The sequence below is a fragment of the Anastrepha obliqua genome, unplaced genomic scaffold, assembly GCF_027943255.1.
Source record: "Anastrepha obliqua isolate idAnaObli1 unplaced genomic scaffold, idAnaObli1_1.0 ptg000005lb, whole genome shotgun sequence".
Lineage (NCBI taxonomy): Eukaryota > Metazoa > Arthropoda > Insecta > Diptera > Tephritidae > Anastrepha > Anastrepha obliqua.
In genome coordinates, this window is record NW_026562177.1 from 1,270,547 (window position 1) to 1,291,334 (window position 20,788).

The following is a 20,788-nucleotide window of genomic DNA, read 5'->3' on the forward strand; positions in this document are numbered from 1 at the left end:
CAAATACTTAGAATGACAGGTTGGCCCGTAAATATGCATGGGTTCAGCTGCACAATTTGCTGCTGGCACTGCATAATTTCCTTAAGGCATTACCCACACCAACGCAGGCTACCACTTACTCGAGGGTTAACTTATTATAAACGCTCCAAAGTCATAAAATTCTGCTGAGGAAAAAAAATGAGATTAAAGCAAGGAAAAATATGAAAAAATAAAGGCTCATCAAACATATAAGTTTTTGGTATACTGAAGTAAAATTCTCTCACAAACACACATACATACGCATACATATGTAAGCATATACATAAATACACTTGTGTGGCAAGTAAGGTTACCTTTTTATCCTTTAGGTAATATTTTATGACAACCAATTCGCCATTAAAAAGCCAATAGATGCTGAATAAAAATAGAAAATAAAGGAGATGCTCGCCAAAGAAACAAAAAAAAACAAAGCTGCTACAACAACAACCGTTATTGAAGTGTTACACTATCGGCCCATAAAATTTACATAAACGCATTGAAGGCTTAAAATATTCATGGCATGTGAAGGGTCAACAACTGAACAAGCACATACACATACACATGCACACGAGTGCTTCCATAGAAGTATGTGTGTTATGTGTAGAGCGCAGGGAGGCTTGTTTGCTTGTTTCCCCAGTAGTAGAAAACCGAATCGTAGGGTGATTAATCATTGTGAGTTTTTTTCCGTAATGTAACAGAGAAGTGCTAGCAGAGTCGCTCTAGGCTCTCCGTTAGTTTGTGCTCTTCTAAGAAACATTTCGATAGTTCTTAGCTATATTTTTCAGGTTCTAGTTTAGAGGATTTGATTGTTGCCGAAAGTCAAGCAGAGGAAAATGCGCAAAATTCGCTGAGCGAAATACAGGGTTTTCCAATAAGAGGTGTTATTCCCGTAAACTATCAATGGTTTCGTTGCTTGTGTGACACGTAGCGCCGTCTTGCTGAAAACAAACGTTGTCCAGATTAATACCATCCAATTCCGGACACAAAAATCGTTAATCATCTCTCGATAGCGCAATTTATTCACCGTAACTGTTGCTCCAGCTTCATTTTCGAAAAAGTAAGCTCCAATGACTCCGCCGGACCACAAACTGCACCAAACAGTCACACGTTGAGGATAGAGAGGCTTTTCAACAATAACTTTTGGATTTTCTGAGCCCCAGATTCAACAATTTTGCCTGTTGATGAAGCCACCGAGGTGGAAATGGGCCTCAACACTCCAGATGATTTTTCGATGGAATTCCGTATCATTTTATGCATTTCAATGACCCAATTTACAAAGACACGATGTTGTTGATGATCGGCCGGCTTGAGTTCTTGTGTTAAATGGATTTTATAAGCCTAAAGACCCAAATCTTTATGCAAAATACGGTGTAATGACGTTTGTGAAATGTCTAATTCCAAAGAACGACAAGGAATGGACAAACCTGGGTTTTCTTCAACACTTTCGGCTACAACAGCATCATTTTCGGCTATTCCAACAGCTCGATTTTTTTTCAATTTCTATATTGCGGTCCGACAAGGTGCTTCACGATGTCCCAAAACTGTTCGACTTTCTTATCTTAAGATTATCTAAAAACGACGCAGACAGCAACTCTAAGGTAAAAACATTAAGAGACTCCATATTTAACATCAGCGAGATATCCTTCCACTTCCTTGCCCAATGAGCGTCGAGGCATACAGTCTCAACAGCAAGGATGCGCAAAAAGCTGTGTAGTTATGCTTTTACAAACTTTTTCTTGCATTTTATATGAAAATATATGCGTTATATACCTTGTAGTCAAGCCTACCAATCCTTAACTATATATTTGATTACCAACTATTACTAGAGTAAGTGCACTAGCCTGCCATCCCAGAGGCAGTGGATTCAAATCCCACGTAAAGCACGGTCCTCGCACTTTCCAAATTTACCTACTCCCCCTGTTTGTAAAAACAAGATTCCTTCAAGCCCTTTCCTCGACCCCAAAAACTTATCCTTTCCATCCTTACTCCCGCACAATATTCTGCGTATTATTTGCACTCTGGCTGCTAAAACAAGCAAAAACAAAGAAAAACATGCAGCTACACATTTCATCAGTGGCGCCAGCAAGAGAAAGCGATCAATCGCGGTAATAGCGCAGACACACGAAATTTAGTGAAGTCCTCAACCATCTGAGCGATTCTTCTGACAGAAAAATGTGCAACCCAGATGGCGTTCCAACCGATAAGAAGGCAGTGCTCCTAAGCAGCGACAGGTGGGTATTCCCACTACTTAGGACTGATAGCAGCAGGCTAATTACCTACCCTGTCAGAAATCAAAACAGATTAACGAAACTGACGAAAGACTGAGTCTTATCGAAGCCCTATGCTTCCAAGAGGAGTCAACAATGAAAAAAAAAGTTAGCCCCTCATTAGTCTTCTACCAGTTTTTATTTATTCTGAAACTCACTGAAAGCAAGTAGAAACAAAATATGATTAAATAAGGAATCTATTATTTATAAATAATATTAATAATAGTAATAATAGATTAGGTTGAGTTGTACTGGTTGTGCACTGTGGGACGCACTTAGTATCATAGCTTATTGTGATGCCGCGTGAGGAACTCGACCTTATCTCTCCTAAAACCAGTGTAAAGTTAAAAAAAAAGTTTAGAAGATCCCTGACTTGAACAGTACTGAGATCTTACAACTTATTAGAAAATTTTGCAGCTAAAATGGTAAATCTACGTATGGACAAAGCCGGTCAATGGCACGGAAGGTGCGAGATCTTCCCTTTCTCCTCCCCTTCCTCATTAAGTTATCTGCGGTAGTAGTCAATAGCAATAATAAAACGGCAAAAGTAGTATAAATATAAACAGTCTAATCTGGTTTGGAAACTATATTAGTATAAATCTAGTCACTCTCGAACTAGTTACGACTTCTCCCTTCGCTAAGGAACGCGACGACCGGGCAAACAAAACTGGTAGGTTTCTAACGTGCAATAATCTAGTTCCACAAATGCTTGAGTCAGAGGAAAAATGGAGGGCGTTGCAAACTTTTGCAACACGAATTATCGTAGAACTTCGCAACGTTGATTGGAGGCGAAGGAATGGCGGCAGACGAACTCAGCAGCAAGAACAACTGTCGTGTTGATAAAATGCGGCAAGATGAACAGCAGACGATTGTAACTAGTAATTGAGATCATTGCTCACGACGACCTACGGACGTAATTACCAAATCGCTATACGATGAAACGTCGGGCTTGAGTTATTTTTAGTGGCGTTAAAGTCCCCAGAGTGGAGCAAGCTGGTTTTCGCCCTCACCAAAGCTTTGTTGACCAAGCCAACACACTTCGGATTATAGTAGAACAATCAGTTAAGTGGTGCTCCCTGCTCTATGCTACATGCTGTTCGTAGACCTGACGAAGGCGTTCGAACGATCAGGGCTATCAAACGAGACGTAATATGGCTGGCACCGAGTAGAAAGGAAGTGTCCGCCAAGATAATTCGCCTCATCAAAGCCCTCTACGAGAACCCCGAACTGGAAATGCTTCACAAAGGCAATATCAGCGATCCATTCACTACCAACGCAAGCGGAAGGCAAGGTTGTCCCATGTCGCCCCTTCTCTTCCCCCATGGTCCTTGATGACGTCATTAGTCAACTGAACCTGCAAGAAAAAAGACATCCTATGGAGTTTCACCAAACACCAGGAGGACCTGGACTTCGTCAATAGCATCTTCCTTCCCTCTCACAAATTCTCTGGCATGTAAGCGAAGGCGGACAAACAAGTCGCGCTGGCACGCACTATCGGACTAGAGGTCAACATCGCCAAGACAAAGTCTATGAGAGTTAATCACAACAACGCAAGACAGACGGTTGATTAACGGGTGTGCGGTGGAGTTTGTAGAAAGCTTCTGCTATCTCGGATGCATCATCACGGCAGATAGTGGAGCAGATGAAGATGTGAACTGCAGGCTAAACAAAGCGAGGGTGGTATTCGGGCGAATACACACAGTATGGGGGAGTTCGCAAATCTCTAGGTGCACTATGCTACGAACATTTGGCTCATGCATGAAGTCCGCATTATTGTACTGAAGCAAAACATGGCTTGTCTCTAACAACAGCACACGGGGGCTACAATCCTTCATCAACAAATGCCTCCGCATCATCTGCAGAATATTCTGCTCAAACACCATCAGTAACGACTCACTGTGGAGATTAATAAATTAGGAACCCATCCTTAGGCAAATCAAACGCAGAAAGTGGTGATGGATAGGTCACACGTTGAGAAGACCACCAGATAGTATCACGAGAATGGCACTGGACTGGAACCCGCAAGGGAGCAGAGGTCGCGGTCTACCAAAAAACACTATGAGGAGGTCGATGTTGCGTGAACTAGCAAATGCCGACATTTCATGGGACGGTGCAAAAGCAATAGCACGGTACCGTGTCAGAATCTTGTCGAGGCCCTCTGCTCTCGAGAGGAGTGAACAAGGAGAACAAAACTATTCCATACTGACTGAGGTTTTTGAGTGCTTTTACAGCTCGTAAAAAAATGACTCCTCCCATCAACTGAATGGTTGATGAACTACTTAGCATCAACATCAGCTTTATATCCATATGTACCTCTATAACAATAAATGAACTAGTTCACAATGGACACCTAAAATACCAGTTCAATTTGATTCGAAAATCTTCAGCTTGGGACGAGTGGAAGAAGTAAAATAAAAATTGATACAGGAACTTCTAAAACAAATTTTCTGTTTTGTTTAAGTTAGAATAATTGTTTTTATTATAATAAGAATAAATAGCTCTTATAAAAGTTTTTTTTTACTTAATAAAGCTTCATTTTTAAAAATTATATATTTAAAATTTTTCTTTATTCTGTAAATAAATGAAAGTATCGAATAATAAAAATTATTAAAAGAAAAATAAAAAGTTACAATAATATTAATAATAAAAGCACAGCAGTCATATAAACAAAGATATTTAAATATAAAGAAATAAAATTTATTTTTAACGACACACCGATTGGTACTTTTTCAACTAGTACAATTCTAGCCACTCTCGTACTAGTTAAGACTTATCTCATCAAATACCAGTTCATGCACCAGAATGTCTACTGAATAATGTATGTGTGTGTGTGTGTGAGTGCTTGTGTGCTTAAGTGGCTTGTATGGCAGCAGATTGTCTGTTTTAGTCATTAATAGATAATGACATTTTGAGCGTGAGCTGCTGAGCTATTAAAGGATAGTGCTTGGCAGAACATGTTCAGATATATCAAACAGCTACATAAGCCGATACTTAAAATGTGTGCCATTAAAGGGCACACGCCTTATATGTTTACATATACGGATATACCCTCACACACACACACACACATAAAATAAACGAACGCTTAAACATGACTAGAATTCAAAGAATGCTGCCGATGCTTAGGGAAATTCAATTGGCCAATTCCTTTGTAATTTTTACAGTTAAGATTGTTTGCACAGTGGTAGCGGTACATTGTTGCGAAAATGTTATATGTTGTATTAATGAGCTGTAAAGAATGGGATCCTAACATCGAAAAGGAAAAATTAAAAAGGTAATTAAAAAAATTTTTTAATAAACTATGCTAAACCTCTCGTAAAAAAGTATCTGCGCTAAAATGACAAAGATTTTTATTTATATTATAATTTTTTAGTATTTCAAGCAGAAAGTCTACTAGAATTTCTGTGGGCTTGTAAAAGTGAAATAAAACCATGTCATGCCGTTACAAATGTGTTCTGCACCAGCTACAACCCGAGTGAAATATTTAAGAGCTCTATAATATGAGAGGTTAGAATGTCTCTCGGGGTTAGAGCTTGAGAACTTACTTAGATTCGCAAAAGACGCAGGTTTAATACAAGAACCCTACCACAAGGAAACGTAAGGATTAAGCTCCATCTGGAACCGCTAAGCACCAATAGGTCTATGTGATGCCTTTCAGCCAGCCAGCTCAACCAAACCTAACCTAAGAATGTATAGAAAACACGCTACATAGATCGTAATCGTAATGAAAAAGCGATTATTTTTTCTTTCCAACAGATACTGAATTATTTTTACATTTTATTGAAAAAAATATCCTAATATCGTTTTCGTCTGATAATATAAAAAAACTGAAACCACCTTAAAATTTTATGAAAAGCAAAATCGTAGGTAATGTGACCCAGGGTATTCGGGTAAAGTGAACTATTATATAAAATCACCAAAAACAATTGTAAGAGTTAATAATAAGTCAATGAATTTATTCATACATTTTTCTTTTTTTAATTAATAACCTTCTTGATTGAGCACTTAAAAAAAAAATTATTAAACTTAGGTACATATAAATCCAGGGCACTTAAGCGTTCAGGCTAACACACTGTCAGATACAATTGCCAAGGACATTTCCGTTTCATCAATAATCACATCGGAAGTCATTCTACCCAGCGACGTATACCGACCTATTCATGAACAGAGGCAAACAAAGTTACTTCAAACTTCAACAAAACCTAAAACGTGCCAAACCTGCCTATCCATCATCGGTACCCACCAACCACATTACCCCATACACACGGCTCCATAATGGGCACAAGAAAATAACTAGCGCACACCTATTACAGGGTAGTATAGCCAACACCTGTCCCTTCTGCCAAGCCACAGCCAGGGTGCATCACCTACGGGTATCCTGCCCAGAACTTGCTTCTCAAAGGCATCACCACTTCAGCAACAGAGATCCTCTTCAACTTTTAAGATACGCCACTGAAGATAACATAAAAAAAAAATGTACACATTTCTTAAGGACATCGACCTAATCCGTAATATCTGATCCAACACACATCACCAGCCAGCCGAAAGCCTCTGCTGCTTGCGCTGCGTTTTCTTGAGTTGACTAATAATTTTATTATCATGTAAGCTTTTAAAAGTAAAAAATAAATAAATAAAATACACATTCTGTATAGCAGATAGTGGAAATTGGTGTTTTTCATTCTTTTGCTCAAGTAAATCGAAAAACATCTTCACATTTCCTTTTGTGGAACCCATTGCTCTATTAAAAGACGTTCCCGTTGGAGAGTGAAAACTAAACTCATTTTTTGTGCCTGCACAGGAATCCATGCAGCCAACCTTTCCCTGCACTTTGTTCAGGAACCGAACATTTGTTTGGCACTTTATTTCTTTCCGCCAATTGAAACGCCAGGGAACGAATATCGTGTCGTGAGGTCGCAAAGTCTTGATTCCATTTCTAATGTATATTTTACAAGGTATTTTGCTGTGGCTTCGTGCAAGTGGGGTTTTTAAAAGCAGGCTAGGGGATGCATTACTCCTTGCCCTTCTTTGCAATGCAAAACGCGGCACTTCAAGAGTCTTTGATGCAAAAAATGTGCTGAACTACTCATTCCTAACAGCCACAATTGGATCTGCATCATACCGGGGTTCCATTTCCTTTTTTTTCCCATTTTTGGCATGTCTAAATATGTATAATTGGGAAATACAAAACAGGAAAATTAACGAGTATTAGGAAAATACTAAGGGAGTAAAGTGGGCTACTAGTTCACAATACCCGACGCTGACTAGCCCACATTAGCCACTGTACCACTTACAAGAAAAATGTATTAAAAACTTTTGTTTAAATAATTTAAAAAGAGTTTGTTACCGCATTAAAAAATGCAGAATAGTTTAGTAATTCTATCTGATCTTTCACAGTCTAAAAATAATCACTTGCTAAGAAATACCATTAATACTACACGTCACTGAAAATAAAATCGACTGCACTTCACAAAATATTTTGATCAACTGCTCCTCAGTAATGAGTACAATTCAAGAGGTGAGCAGCGTAAAACATCCGTTATATGGATTTTGAAGTTCATAAGCAATCTTTCTAGTGCATGTTCATTATTATGAAAAATACAGACCTTGACCACATTACCCGAATAGCCCATAATACCCGATCTTACTCTACTTTTTAGCTTTAGGGTCCGTTACTTCGCGGCCTTGTTTTCGAACGAATTCCTTTTCTACAGCCCGAGACACATATTACTGATATGGCCTTTGGTGCTGGTGTAAAATTCAAAACAGCATTTTTAATTTCTCATGCATTTAACAATAATTTCAAATTTAAATTGGTTGAGTAACCATTTTTTTTTTCTTATTTTCAATTTCCCTAATTTTTTTTTTTTTGTTAATTTAAACATTTAATTGAAAGAATTAATTATTAATTGGAATTATGGTAGATAAATAATTTAATAAATCTAATATTATATTACAAATGTAGCAAAATTAAATACAAACCCAAATTTGCTTGTTGGTTTCTGTTATTTTTTATAATTTTTTTTCAATATTAAATGGACTTTTTGCTAAGCTAAATCATGTTTGAATGTACGTAGTTGACCAGATTTGATCAAATCTCGTGGATGTGATCCGCTGATTAGCCCGAAAAAATTGAGAATAAATCGGAGAGTCATAATAAATCAAATCATCAAAGTAAAGCGGAGAAAACCGCAGAGCTCATTGATTTGCTTAATATTTGAAACCGGCGTCGGTAGTCTAGCGTCAGTGAACTAACCTTGTGGGTTCGAATCCCACGTCAAGCACAGTCCTCGCACAGTCCTCGCACTTTCCCAAACTTGCCTACTCTCGTAGTTTCTAAAAAACAAACAAACAAAAAATGCATTCCTCAATCCCAAAAACCTTATCCTTCCAATCCTTACTCTCGCACAAGAAGTTAAGAAGTCAGACATACCAAATTTAGTGAAGTCCCCAACCATCTGTGTGATCCTTCTGGCAGACAAATGTGAAACACAGATGGCGCTCCAAGCAGTAAGAAGGCGTTGTTCCTAAGCAACGACAGGTGGGCATCCCCACTACTTAGGACTGGTAGCGGCAGGCTAATCACCTACCCTGTCAGAAATCAAAACAGATAAACGAAACCAACGAGGCTGAGTCTTGTCGAGGTCCTATGCTCCCGAGCGGAGTGAACAAGGAAAAAAAAAGAAATGTAGCTATTAAGTAATGAGACTGATGCTGTGAAACTTTTTTTTTTGATTTCGAATATATGTATTTAAGCACTTATTTTTGAAAGTCTGCTCCTATCGGCTTACTCAGCTTTGCTCTAGACACAAATTGCACGGCACAAGAAACCACAGGAAAATATATGAGACGCAAAGCGGAAACTTATCTTATGGAAGTAGGAAGCGAATAGCTTTTTAAAAAAATTATTTACATTTCCATTGCTTTGTACGAACCCATGGCTGTAAAGTGGCTAAAAACCTGAAATCCAACCTCAAGTATGGTTGCGAATTATATTTCTGGCCTTGGGCGACATTGTCAGGCGCCATTTGATGTTTGCATTAGAAATTTTGATGTATTCTACCATAACTCCCACACATCAGTGTGAACCATATTAAAGTTGCACGCAGTGGCTTTAAAAATTCGGCAAAAAATGGAATCAAATGGTGAACATTTTCGTGCGATTATTTTTATCAATGTGAGTCAATGCAGCCTCTTAGCGCCCTATGTTATTATTTCCCTTGTTGAGAAACTATTTGCCACCCGCTTTAAAGGTATTAACGCACTCATAGAAGCCATTCCTTCGCACCAATTTGGGTGTCGAGAAAATCATTCTACGATAGACAAAGTGCATAGACTTGTACATACGATAGAAGAATCTCTGAAGAAAAAATCCATCTGCTCCGCCATTTTCCCCAACAGTCAATTCTTAAACCAGTATGCCCCTAGGTTTTTTTTTTCCTTGGGCTCTACGCGCTTACTGCGTTTCCAGTAATTTATTATTTCAATTAGTTTGTTTTCTAGAGCAAATATTTTCATACATATGTGCAGTATAACATTCAGATAGATTACAAGTATTTTCAATTACATAAATATTTTATAGTTTAACAAAACTAACTGAAATAAAATGCCTGCGATTGGATACAAGCAGTTAGATGGTTATTCTACTATATTACTATTATGATTAAGACATTAGGTAGGAATGTTTGAAGCATTGAAGTTTTTTAAATTATCAATTATTTTTTTGACAAATTCATTAAATGATGTTATCAAACTAGGATATTTTGAAATTTGTTTTATGTTGAATGCTGGAATATCATATTGTGCACAGAATGTTTCGTGTCTCTGTCGTGCACTGTGAAAGCGTGGGCAGTCGTGCAAAAGATGATGCATACTCTGCACAGTGAGTTGGTCACACGGGCACCAGTCTTCGTCAATGATTTTGAATCGCTTTAAGTATGCCTTGTAGAAACCATGGCCAGTAAAGAGCTGTGTCAATTCAAATGATATCCCAAAGAGTTGTCGGTATAGTTGCGCATCTTCAAGAATTGGAAAGAAAATCTTTGTAATGGAGCCAGTGGTATCGTCGGCATACTCCTGCTGCCATGACTCGAATATTTGAGAACGTATTTGCCGTATAGCATAGCTTAAGGGAAATGCAGTATATACTGGATCGACTCCTTGATTTGCTGCTTCTTTTGCCTGTTCATCTGCACGCTCGTTTCCTTCAATACCGATGTGCGATTTGACCCAGTAAAAGTCAATTCTGTGTCGCTGGCGAAGAAGGTACAGGTGCTGATGAATTGATGCAATTAAAGGATTGGGGTTGCTCCGATTTTGGATAGCTTCCAAACAAGAGCGACTGTCGCTATATATGACTAGCTTTTCAGTTTTCAATTCATTCTGAGCCCATTTCAGTGCAGTGTCAATTGCTAGAGCTTCAGCCTGGAAGACAGTGCATGTGTCATGTAATTTAAATTTACGTGACGTCAAGTCGTCATCTTGTTTATGAACGACAAAAGCTGATTCACAAGCGCCTGTTTCTAACTTGCTTCCATCGGTATAGATGTGGGTCGCATTTGCATCCATAGTATTGTCAGCTTCCTGTTGTGATGCTATACTTTCAAAACGTATAGACTAACGCTCGGAAGGATGTAGTTGATTTTTTGGTGTAGTGCGTTGTTCAAGCATGACGTTTAGTGTTTCATCATATACTCCGGATAATTTGACACTTTCGATTTGCATAGTTTCTTTTATCTTCAGATGCAGCGGTGTGAATCCTGCAAGCGCCAGAGCCGAATTTGCCGAAACTGTGTGAAAGCCTCTGATTGCTCGTATAGCGAAAGTTCTTTGGAACGAGCGAAGAAGACGGCGAATATAATTAAACTGTATAGCTTTGCCCCATATACTTGCAGCGTAAGTTATAGTTGGCTCCACAACATGCTTATAGATTGTGATAACGTTGTCTGCGTGTACACCCCATGTGGGTCTAACATATCGGCATAAGTTTTTATATACTCGCTGAGCTTTATCGACAACGTACTTAGCGTGGTTGGTGAATCTCAGTCGATCATCTATTACTACACCCAGGTACTTAATTTCTTTGACGAAGATTAGTCGATTGCCATTTAAAAATAGTTCAGCTTGTTTAGCATTACTTTTAAATGCCATAGCATATGTCTTGGTGTCGCTAAAAGTCAACTTCACATTCTTTCCCCAATTATATATTAGGCGCAAAGCATCATTAGCGTAAAGTTGCAGTTCTTTTACAGTTTTGGCGCTGACTATTAAGAGGATGTCATCTGCAAAGGCCTGAATTTCACACCCTTCAGGCAGCGGCATAGAAAGAAGCTCATCTATGATAATGTTCCAAAAAATTGGACCACATACAGACCCTTGGATACAGCCTCTAGTTGTTGCTTTTGTTGCAGTGGCGTCGGCGTAGTTTAGTGAAGCGCTGCGATCTGTAAGATAGCTTATAATAAGCCTGTAAATATTAGACGGAGTTTGCATTCGTTCTAGCTGATTTAAGAGCGCCGGCCACCAAGCGTGATCAAACGCACCTTTAATGTCTAGAGACACACAAATTACCTGCCGCTTTTTACGCTTCTCCTTCTCAATAGTTTCAATTGCGTTACGCAAAGCATCCAAAGTTGAGGTCTGCTCTTTGAAACCATATTGTTTTGGAAACCATAGTTGATTCGATTCAGCATGATATATAAGGCGTTTGGTAAAGAGTTTCTCTAACAGCTTTCCGAACACAGGAAGGAGTCCTATGGGGCGGTAAGATCCTAGCTCATTAGTTTCAACTTTGTTTGACTTTGGTAAAATTTTAATGTAAGCCTTTTTCCAAATTTTTGGAAAGTAACCCACACGGAGGCATGCATTATAGAGAGCTGTGAGAAATTTGGAATATTTCTTTGTAAAAGCCAAGCATATGTCTGAGGTTAGGTTATCTAAACCTGGGGCTCTATTTGGATTCATGGTTACTAACGCTTCGAGTACTTCTTCTTCAGTGAATGGTTCATCCTTGGGTGTGTTAAGGTAATGTTTGTTTCTATTGCGACGGTGGAGGTGTTCACGCGTAGAGTCAACGGTGTCGTCAGGAAAGAAATGTTGCAGGAGAGCTTCAGCTGTGCCGGCGCTGGTGTCAGAGTATAGTCCGCTATATTGAAGCGTCATTGGAGGTCGATGTAATGGTGCATCCTTAATTAATCGATTTGTCAGTGACCAGACATTTTCTTTGCCTTGTTGTGCGCAGAATTCTCGGAAGTGCTCAGTTGATGCCTTCGAAATTTGAGTATTTTTTGAGTTGTTTAGCTTATGATGAAGTTGGATGCACTTTTTCTTAAGATCCTCGAGTTCATTATTCCACCATGGATTTGCTGCTTTGCCACGTCCTCGAATTTTCATAGATATTGAGCACGCCTTCTTGATAATTCCAGTAAGAGATTCTACAGTATTGTCCAGATCATATGCGGTACAATTGGCAAGGTCTACATTTAAAATATCTTTTATGTTGAGCTGCTCATCTAAAACGTCTTCGAACTTCTTCCAGTTGGCTGTCTTATTGTTGTATAGATAGGTTGATGTACTTTTTGCAGCAGTAACGCTGGAGCTGTTTTCGATTTTAAAAGTTATTGCGCTGTGATCTGAATTTTGAATGGCCTCAACATTCACTGACCAATTTGTGATATGGTGTGCGAGATTTCCTGAAGCAATCGTTATATCTATGATTGAACAAGCATGTGCGCCATACCGTATCGCGTTGAATGTGGCAACCTTACCCTGATTGCTTACTTCCATATCGTTGGCAGCTATAATATTTGCAACTGCTAACCCACGATCATTTGATCTGTTTGAGCCCCATGATGAGTGCCAACCATTGAAGTCTCCACCTATGAGCTGTAGTGCTGGCCTCGTGCTACTAAGAAATTTATTAACAGCGTCGAGAGTATCAAATTTATCATCGCTTGGTTCGACATAAACGCATGCGATATATAACGATCGTTGTGCTAAGGGCAGCTTAATGACGCTGAGATTTGGAGTTGAGTATTGTAAAATACCGAGTGCAGCACCAATAGTATTTTTTATTAAAATGCACGCCTTAGTTGTTCGATTCACCATCGGGAATTGGAACGTTGAGAATGCACTTAGTGTGCTAACAGTTCTAGTACCGGTGTATGGTTCAGATAAGAGTACAATGTCTATATCATGTGAAGCAATATATTGTATTAGCTCATTGTGTGCTTCATAGCAACGATTCGCATTAAGTTGTATGATGCTGAGTGGCTTAACAACCATACTCAATACGTGAGTTGATTCGCTGCTGCATGGATTTGATTTGGGGGCAATATTTAGCGCTAACCGCAGAATGCTTTTCATCTACCTTGACGTTGGTTTTTCCGTTTCGCAAAGCACAATTGAAGCATTTGAGTTTAGATGCATCATTCTTTTCTGGGCAATCAGCATACTGGTGATTTTTGCTTGCACAGTGGGAACAAGGAGTTATTGTATCAGTGCATTTAGTTTTGGTATGGCCAAATTGCAAGCATTTGAAGCACTGTATGAAGGCACTGAAGTCAGATACATTTACTCGTTGAAAATCGATGTTGATGCGCTCTAGTGTAATCATTGCATTTCGAACATTTCCTGATACCTCTAGGACTGCATTATAAAGTGTCTCTGGATTTCGGCGGTTCTTGCGTCCAAATCGATATATGATGTCATCATCGTGTTTAATTTCCGCACTGATACTAGCATTTTGATTTATTATGATGTTTACCAGATCACTTACTGGAATTTCATTTGATATTCCTTTCAGAATGACTAAAGGACGCTTATTTCTTGCATTCTCCGCTTTGAGATCTGTAACTTCTGAAAGTTTTCGCATTGTAACGTCACGTTGCTCAATTGTGTCGAATTCTACACGCACTTTGTTATTTGAGACAGGTACAATTTTCGCTGGTGCATATGTTGTGTCTTTAAATGTGACGCCTTTTCGGAAAGAATTGAGAATATCAGTGTGCCTACAGTTGGTGCCGTCTTTTGCACCTATTATTATTGCAGGCTTTGCAGTGACGTTTTTGTTGGCCATAATTTTTGTTTTTACAGCAGCTGCATAACTTATTGTTGGAACTTCTGATACATTATTTGGCCGCAGTAGCTTGGTGAATTCGGATAATTCCTCGCGAAGAATGGTGCGTATGTTCGAGTTTGCGTCAGATAATGGTGGCGTCGAACCATCACTTGGTTGTAGTTTTTCGATTGATGGTATAAGTGCTTCTAAACGAGAGATTTCGTGAACAATAGTATTTTTGATTTCGCGTTTGATGTTTCCTGATTCCTTAAGCTGCTTTTTTATTTCTTTTGAGATACTATCTATTGTGTCTATGATTTGTATTGTTGACATCATATTGCATAGAGGATCATTAATTGTATTGCTGGGTATAATTTTACTTGGATGTCAGCTTTCAGAGGACAATAAAAGCTCTTCCAGTCCCAAGCTTTTTCAGTGCAAGGAAAGCTTTCGTATTGAAAGTTCTTTAAGCATAAAGAGCTTAAAGCTTAACCTTGTCTTTAATCACTCTATTCGTTAACGATGTACAGCTTTAAGCTTAAAGTTTAGAATTTGGCGCCAATATCATTTAACGAAAACAAATGGTTTTTGAGAACACTTGAATCTGCAAACAGCAGACAGCTGATTCCTTATTAAAAGTTTAGGCGTTATTGGTATTCACTTTTATGCGAGCACTTTTGAGTTTTTAAAATTTGAATAGCTCTTTCTGGAGATCTTATTGAAATTATCAAGCTCGCGCTTTAAAGCACATATGTTCACACGCCACTATTAGCACTTTGTATGTTTTAAGGAGTGTTTTATACTGTGAAATACACGCACTTTACGGGAGCTTAAAAATACACGTCTTACTTCAACCACGATCAGAAGAATTTCGTATGCCCCTAGGTTAGGTTAGGTTAGGTTTGACAGCTGCATCGCACATAGAGACAGCGATGTCACTTAGACCATGAAATGGATCCGTTGTGTGCCTCAGGTGCTGGGCTATATTTCTGCTTCCATATTGAACCATCCATAGCTTTTGACAAAGCGTATAAAATGGTTCATACTTAAAGTCTATAGATCATCCATATTCATTAAGAAGTAGGATCTTAAATATCGGTTCCTGGTTCTGGCTAGAGCCAGGCATGTGCAAAAAAGGTGTTGATTGTTTCCAATTCGTCCGCATTGCTACAACTACGCCCGAAATCATTCATGGAAACGCTTAATCTACTTGATTGATTTCCTATGAGACAATGTCCTGTGAGGGCGCCTACTAAGGTCCTAATTTGAAGTCTACTCAATCATAACTAGAAGCTTACAAGTTGCGAGAGGTACCCCCATACAATTATCTATGTTTGGCATACAGGTACCTTCTCTTGCAAGTTGGTTAGCCCCACAGTTCCCTGGTATATCTCTGTGGCCTGGAACCCAGTACAAGATAATACGATACTATTTAACCATCTCATAAAGAAATTGGCGACAATGTAAGATATTCCTTGATGTTATTTGGAATGCATCCAGTGCCCGTATGGAAGCTTGGCTGTCTGATAGAATGCAGTTATCTGTTGATGATATTCTGTTTATCTCTAACCATTTTAAGGTTTCATGACTAGCGTTTATTTCCGTTTGAAAAACACTACAGTGATCCGTTAGTTTAAAGGATTCACTAATAGAAAGCTCATCGCAATATAACCCTGATCCTACACCGGTGTCCATTCTAGATCCGTCTGTGTAGATCTTAACGGGTGTGTTGGATGATGGATCTTCTTTAAGCCATTCCAGTCTAAAAGGGATTTTCATTAAGAAATTCCTTTCGAAGGAGAATGGGAGGGTGATAATCACAATCACTGGGTATACCCATATTGGAGTCTAAGATGATTGAATGTCCATGTGTGACAGTCTTCAATGGTGAGCTCGCTCTGAGCCTTTAACCGTTTGAGTGCGATTCGTCGATATAGCGACGATAACTAATTACTCCAAATTTGCGGCGCGTCGCTATAGCGACGATTGCATCACTGTGCATTTGGCGTTCGGCTAGGAACGTGTTGAATATTATTTTGCGATATTTATCAAAAATTTATGTCATATAAAAGTATAAATTAGTTGAGACCGTTAAAAACAATTTTCATTTTTCGTTCAATATCGATATTTTGAAAATAAATTGCGCAAATGTGTAGTATGTAGTGTAAAAGGATCTAAAAATCCAAAGCGTTCCCGGCTAATATGCAACATTTGCAAAAAAGGTGTGCATGGTACATGTGTGGGGAACCACAAATGTGCCAAAATTTGAATAATAATGCCGGAACTTGTTGTAAAAAAAAAAAAAAAGATGATATTAAAAAAATGTAAATAAGTTTTTCTTATAATCATAACTAATAGTTTAGTCTACAAAATAAAAATAAAATTATTGAAACATGTAATTTTTTGTGTTCTCTATGCTTATATTTGTAAAGCCATCATATTTCAGTTTTCTTAGACCAAATTTTGCTGCGCAATTTTCGTATGTATTAAAGAAAATCGCTTAGCACTCAAACGGTTAAGCGGAATTGGCCGCTGAGTATTTGGAGAAGAGATTTAGGTGCGGCAGATGTAATATGATATCGAAAGTCGTGAATGGCGTGGTTTTCATGACGCCACATACTGCTAATTCCACTGATCTCTGCACCTTATTCAATAAATTAGAATAGGTTTTTTCTGCTTAGCAGACTACATTTCAATATAAAAGAATGGGTCTGTGGCAGCAGTATGAGCAACCTTAGGTTCAATTCCCTAGGTCTTACCTAAAGCTCTCTTACAGGCGTAAAAAGCTAGGTTCGCTTCCCTAACTCTTTCTAGGATGTGTGACTTCCAAGTCAATTTTTTATCTTTGTTTAGTCCCAAGTACTTGATTTCTTCCAAAATCACAAGAGCTTCCCCGTTGCGCATAATTGGACTTAGCTGAGGGATTCTCTGTTTCCTAGTGAGAAATATGAGTTGTCTTTTGCCTTCGTTGACTCCTATACCACACTTCTCTGCCCACCTAGAAAGTGTATCTAGAGCATTTTTATGTATGGACCTATGGCGTCCAGATGTGTGGAGATGCACAGCGAAAAGAAATGTTGACGCTTTCAAAATAAGGTGGTACAAAATATTGGTACAGCTTGGTTTGTTCAAAACGACGACATACAGAGAAATCTGCAAGCAAACACAATCGACGACTCAATAAACTCTTTCGCTGCAAAGGATGAAAAAAGAATGAAACTGCATCACAAACGTTGCAGCTTCCACTCTTTGCAACGAAGCAATACAGGTATATACAAGAAGGTTGAAAAGGAACAAACCACTGGAACTTGTGGTTAACTCACTGTTATTATATGTCCATGTTTTGAAAAAAAATATTGCTTATTAGCTTTGTTAACCAGGTGTATAGCATGAAATGTAGATACACTTTTAATATTTTAATACAATTAGAGATTGAGGCATCAATGGAACTAGTATGAAAGGATCAATACGAGGACAAAGTGCTTCGAAGACTTGTTCAGATGAATGCAAAAGTGTATTGGTAATCATGGAGAATATTTTGAAAAGCAATAAAACCATTATTAACCACTAGTGTTCATTTTATCCACTGTTCGACCAGAAATACAAATACCAACCCTCATATTTGAATTCATTGAGCAGATAATTTATCAATCAACCCATAATGTTTCATTTGCTTTCACTTCCTCACTACTTAGTTGTGTATGTATGTATGCTGTTACACCCACATGTACTCACATATGATGTAGGGCACGTCAGCCACACATACGTACGCTGTATTGCCAATTAATTTTCTATAAACCACTTTGCTGGCATTTAATCTTCTTAGCTCGCATTTAATCTACTAAATGTGCGGGTTACTCAAACCCAAAAACAAATTCATTTACCCAATTTTCTACCTCTGTTAGAAATAATGTTTTTTTATTGTTGTTGTTGTTGTTTACAGGTATCATGGATACGCAAACGTGACTTGCATATACTCACCGTCGGCATACTCACCTACACAAACGATCAACGATTTCAATCGCTACACACCGAAGGCTCAGATGAATGGACGTTGAGGATATCTTCGCCACAGCCAAGAGATTCTGGCACATACGAGTGTCAAGTGTCCACCGAGCCGAAGATAAGCCAAGGATTTCGACTGAATGTAGTTGGTGAGTTATGAAGCTATAGTGAGTGGTATGCGTGTACTGTATTTACAAGTGAACAGAAATTTAAATGATTCCAAACTAAAATTTCTCAATTGGTTATGAAATTTTTTTCTACTGATACACAAATTGAAAATGAGGTTTGAAATACATAAATGAATTTGTTTTAGAATTTAATTTAAAGAAATATTTTAATGTTATTTTTTTTTTTTTTTTTTGATTAAATGATAAAATACTAAAGATGCTGAATAACTATTTAATGAAAAGTGTAGCACCACCCCCGCGGTGACTTATTTTGAGGGTACTCAACTGAGATGCAGGAATAAATACAAAAAGACATCACAAATTACGCACATAGTAAGGGTTAACCCTTTGGGGATGGAGCCGCTTGACGGGCGAGCGTCGCTGAGGACGAGAAATATAGGAGTGAACAAACAACTTGAAAAAAAACCAAAAAGAAGTTTGGTTGTATTTATGTAAACGTCTTGTTTTCCTTCATTGCGGAGCATCGGTGACGAAGTAATGCAGTCATCTTCCGATCACCAGGTTCAAAGTAATATTCGTCAGAACTGCCACTATCTAACGTATCATCTCTAGATCGCTTAGTCATCGTGCGTAGGATAAAATATAAAATATATAAAAAGCCTGCTTGTTCCTCTGGCAGTGAAATTCGTTCTAACGCTACCGTCGTCTCACGTCGTAAGTTTTTGTCATAAGGAAGATAAGACTTCATCGCTAATGACTCCTAATATCTTTGAATAAAAACGTGACTCTTTTACTATACCTATGGGTATCTTATCGCTCAGGATGGCAGACGTCACGAGCCTTGCAGCTACGATCTAATTTGGGCGGTTATATGCCCACACGCGGTCGGAACCGTAAACCGGCTTGGGCGGCTATATGCCGACACTCGTCCCCAAAGGGTGAAAGTGCATAGGAAAAATTAACTTAGTAACTTAGCCTTATTGGAAATATTAAGCTTCAGTCAAATTGATTCATTACCATTTGAAGTATCGATGGATGAAGAAGTCAATATCAGAAAAAAGTTAACTATGCTGAAAATTTGGTTTTTATTTTTAAATAAGTTCCTCACGAGACAAGAGCAAGAATCAAGAATTTTTCCCAAAGAAATGATGTCTGTTTAAGGGACTTTTGGCCAAGAAAAATAGATTTTAATTTACTGAAAATACTATTCAAGCACGACAGAAAGTCTAGTTAAGTCGAGAGGAAGGTATGCCGTTAATAGTGGAGAATAACATCAGGCAAATGACCACCACGGCCACGCTTACAGGACAATATCCTTTTCATGAAATTTCCCTTAACCGAATTGCAAAGTGGCTGCCCTATGCCCTCTATAGCCTCACGATTTCTATCTTTGAGGTTTTGAATCGACCCTGGGCTGTTGGCGTAGACCTTCTGTTTCACGTGACCCCAAAGAAAAAAGTCACAAGCTGTTAAATCACAAGATCTCGGTGGCCAATTGTGATCAGCTCTTCGAGAGATAACAGAGTCCGTAAACTTTTCCCGTAAAAGATCAATGGTTTCGTTGCTTGTGCGGCACGTAGCGCCGCCTTGTTGAAAACAAACTTTGTCCAGATCAACACCCTCCAATTTCGGCCAAAAAAATTGTTAATCATCTCTTGATAGCGCAATCCTATTCAAAATAGCACCTGTTATAGGAAAAACTTGGGGGCATCATCTAAGACTGTTTTCAATACCATCTGTGACCATCTTCATAAATGAAAAGACTGTGCGAGATGGATGACAGAGAAATCTCAACTCACGCCACTTGAGAAGCAGGCGGGCATCGAGTGTTCAAGATAGTTTTGGAATCTGTGTAGCAAGAGAAGGTATAAGTTTATGAGCAGACTGTTGCTGCAGATGTAATTTGGATTCAACGCTGTGAATCTGAATTAGAGCAGACGGTCATGCATTGGCACAAAAAAGTGCAGCTCTCCGTAAGAAGTTTGAAGTGTCTTAGTAAATAGGAAAAATGAGAGCTATTTTTTTTTTGTTTTTGGAACTCAGCGGCAACTTATTGATTCACTACTAAAAAGTTTGATTAAGGCAATAAAAATATTTGGTTTTTTAGTTTAAAAAAATGCATTAGACTTAAAGGATGATGTAAAAGGTCTTCCAAAAGTGACGTCTAGATGTCAGTAGTGAATAATACCCAGACGGTATCTTTTTTTATGTCATCAGTGACATTTGTCAAATAGACAATAGCAGTAAAACTATTGGAACTTATTATGAAAATGACCGACACCATATGCCAAAGCTCGTAATTTTTTTTCGGCGAA

The 20,788-nt window shown here is 38.4% G+C and overlaps 1 protein-coding gene across 1 annotated transcript in view; it reads left to right on the plus strand.

Moving 5' to 3' along the window:
* Nucleotides 1-20,788, plus strand: part of LOC129251134 (uncharacterized) — a 76,165-nt gene that overhangs the window by 12,825 nt on the left and 42,552 nt on the right. The window contains exon 3 of the mRNA XM_054890507.1: nucleotides 18,284-18,494. Coding sequence (XP_054746482.1) covers nucleotides 18,284-18,494 — 211 coding nt within the window. The remainder of the gene's footprint in view (nucleotides 1-18,283; nucleotides 18,495-20,788) is intronic.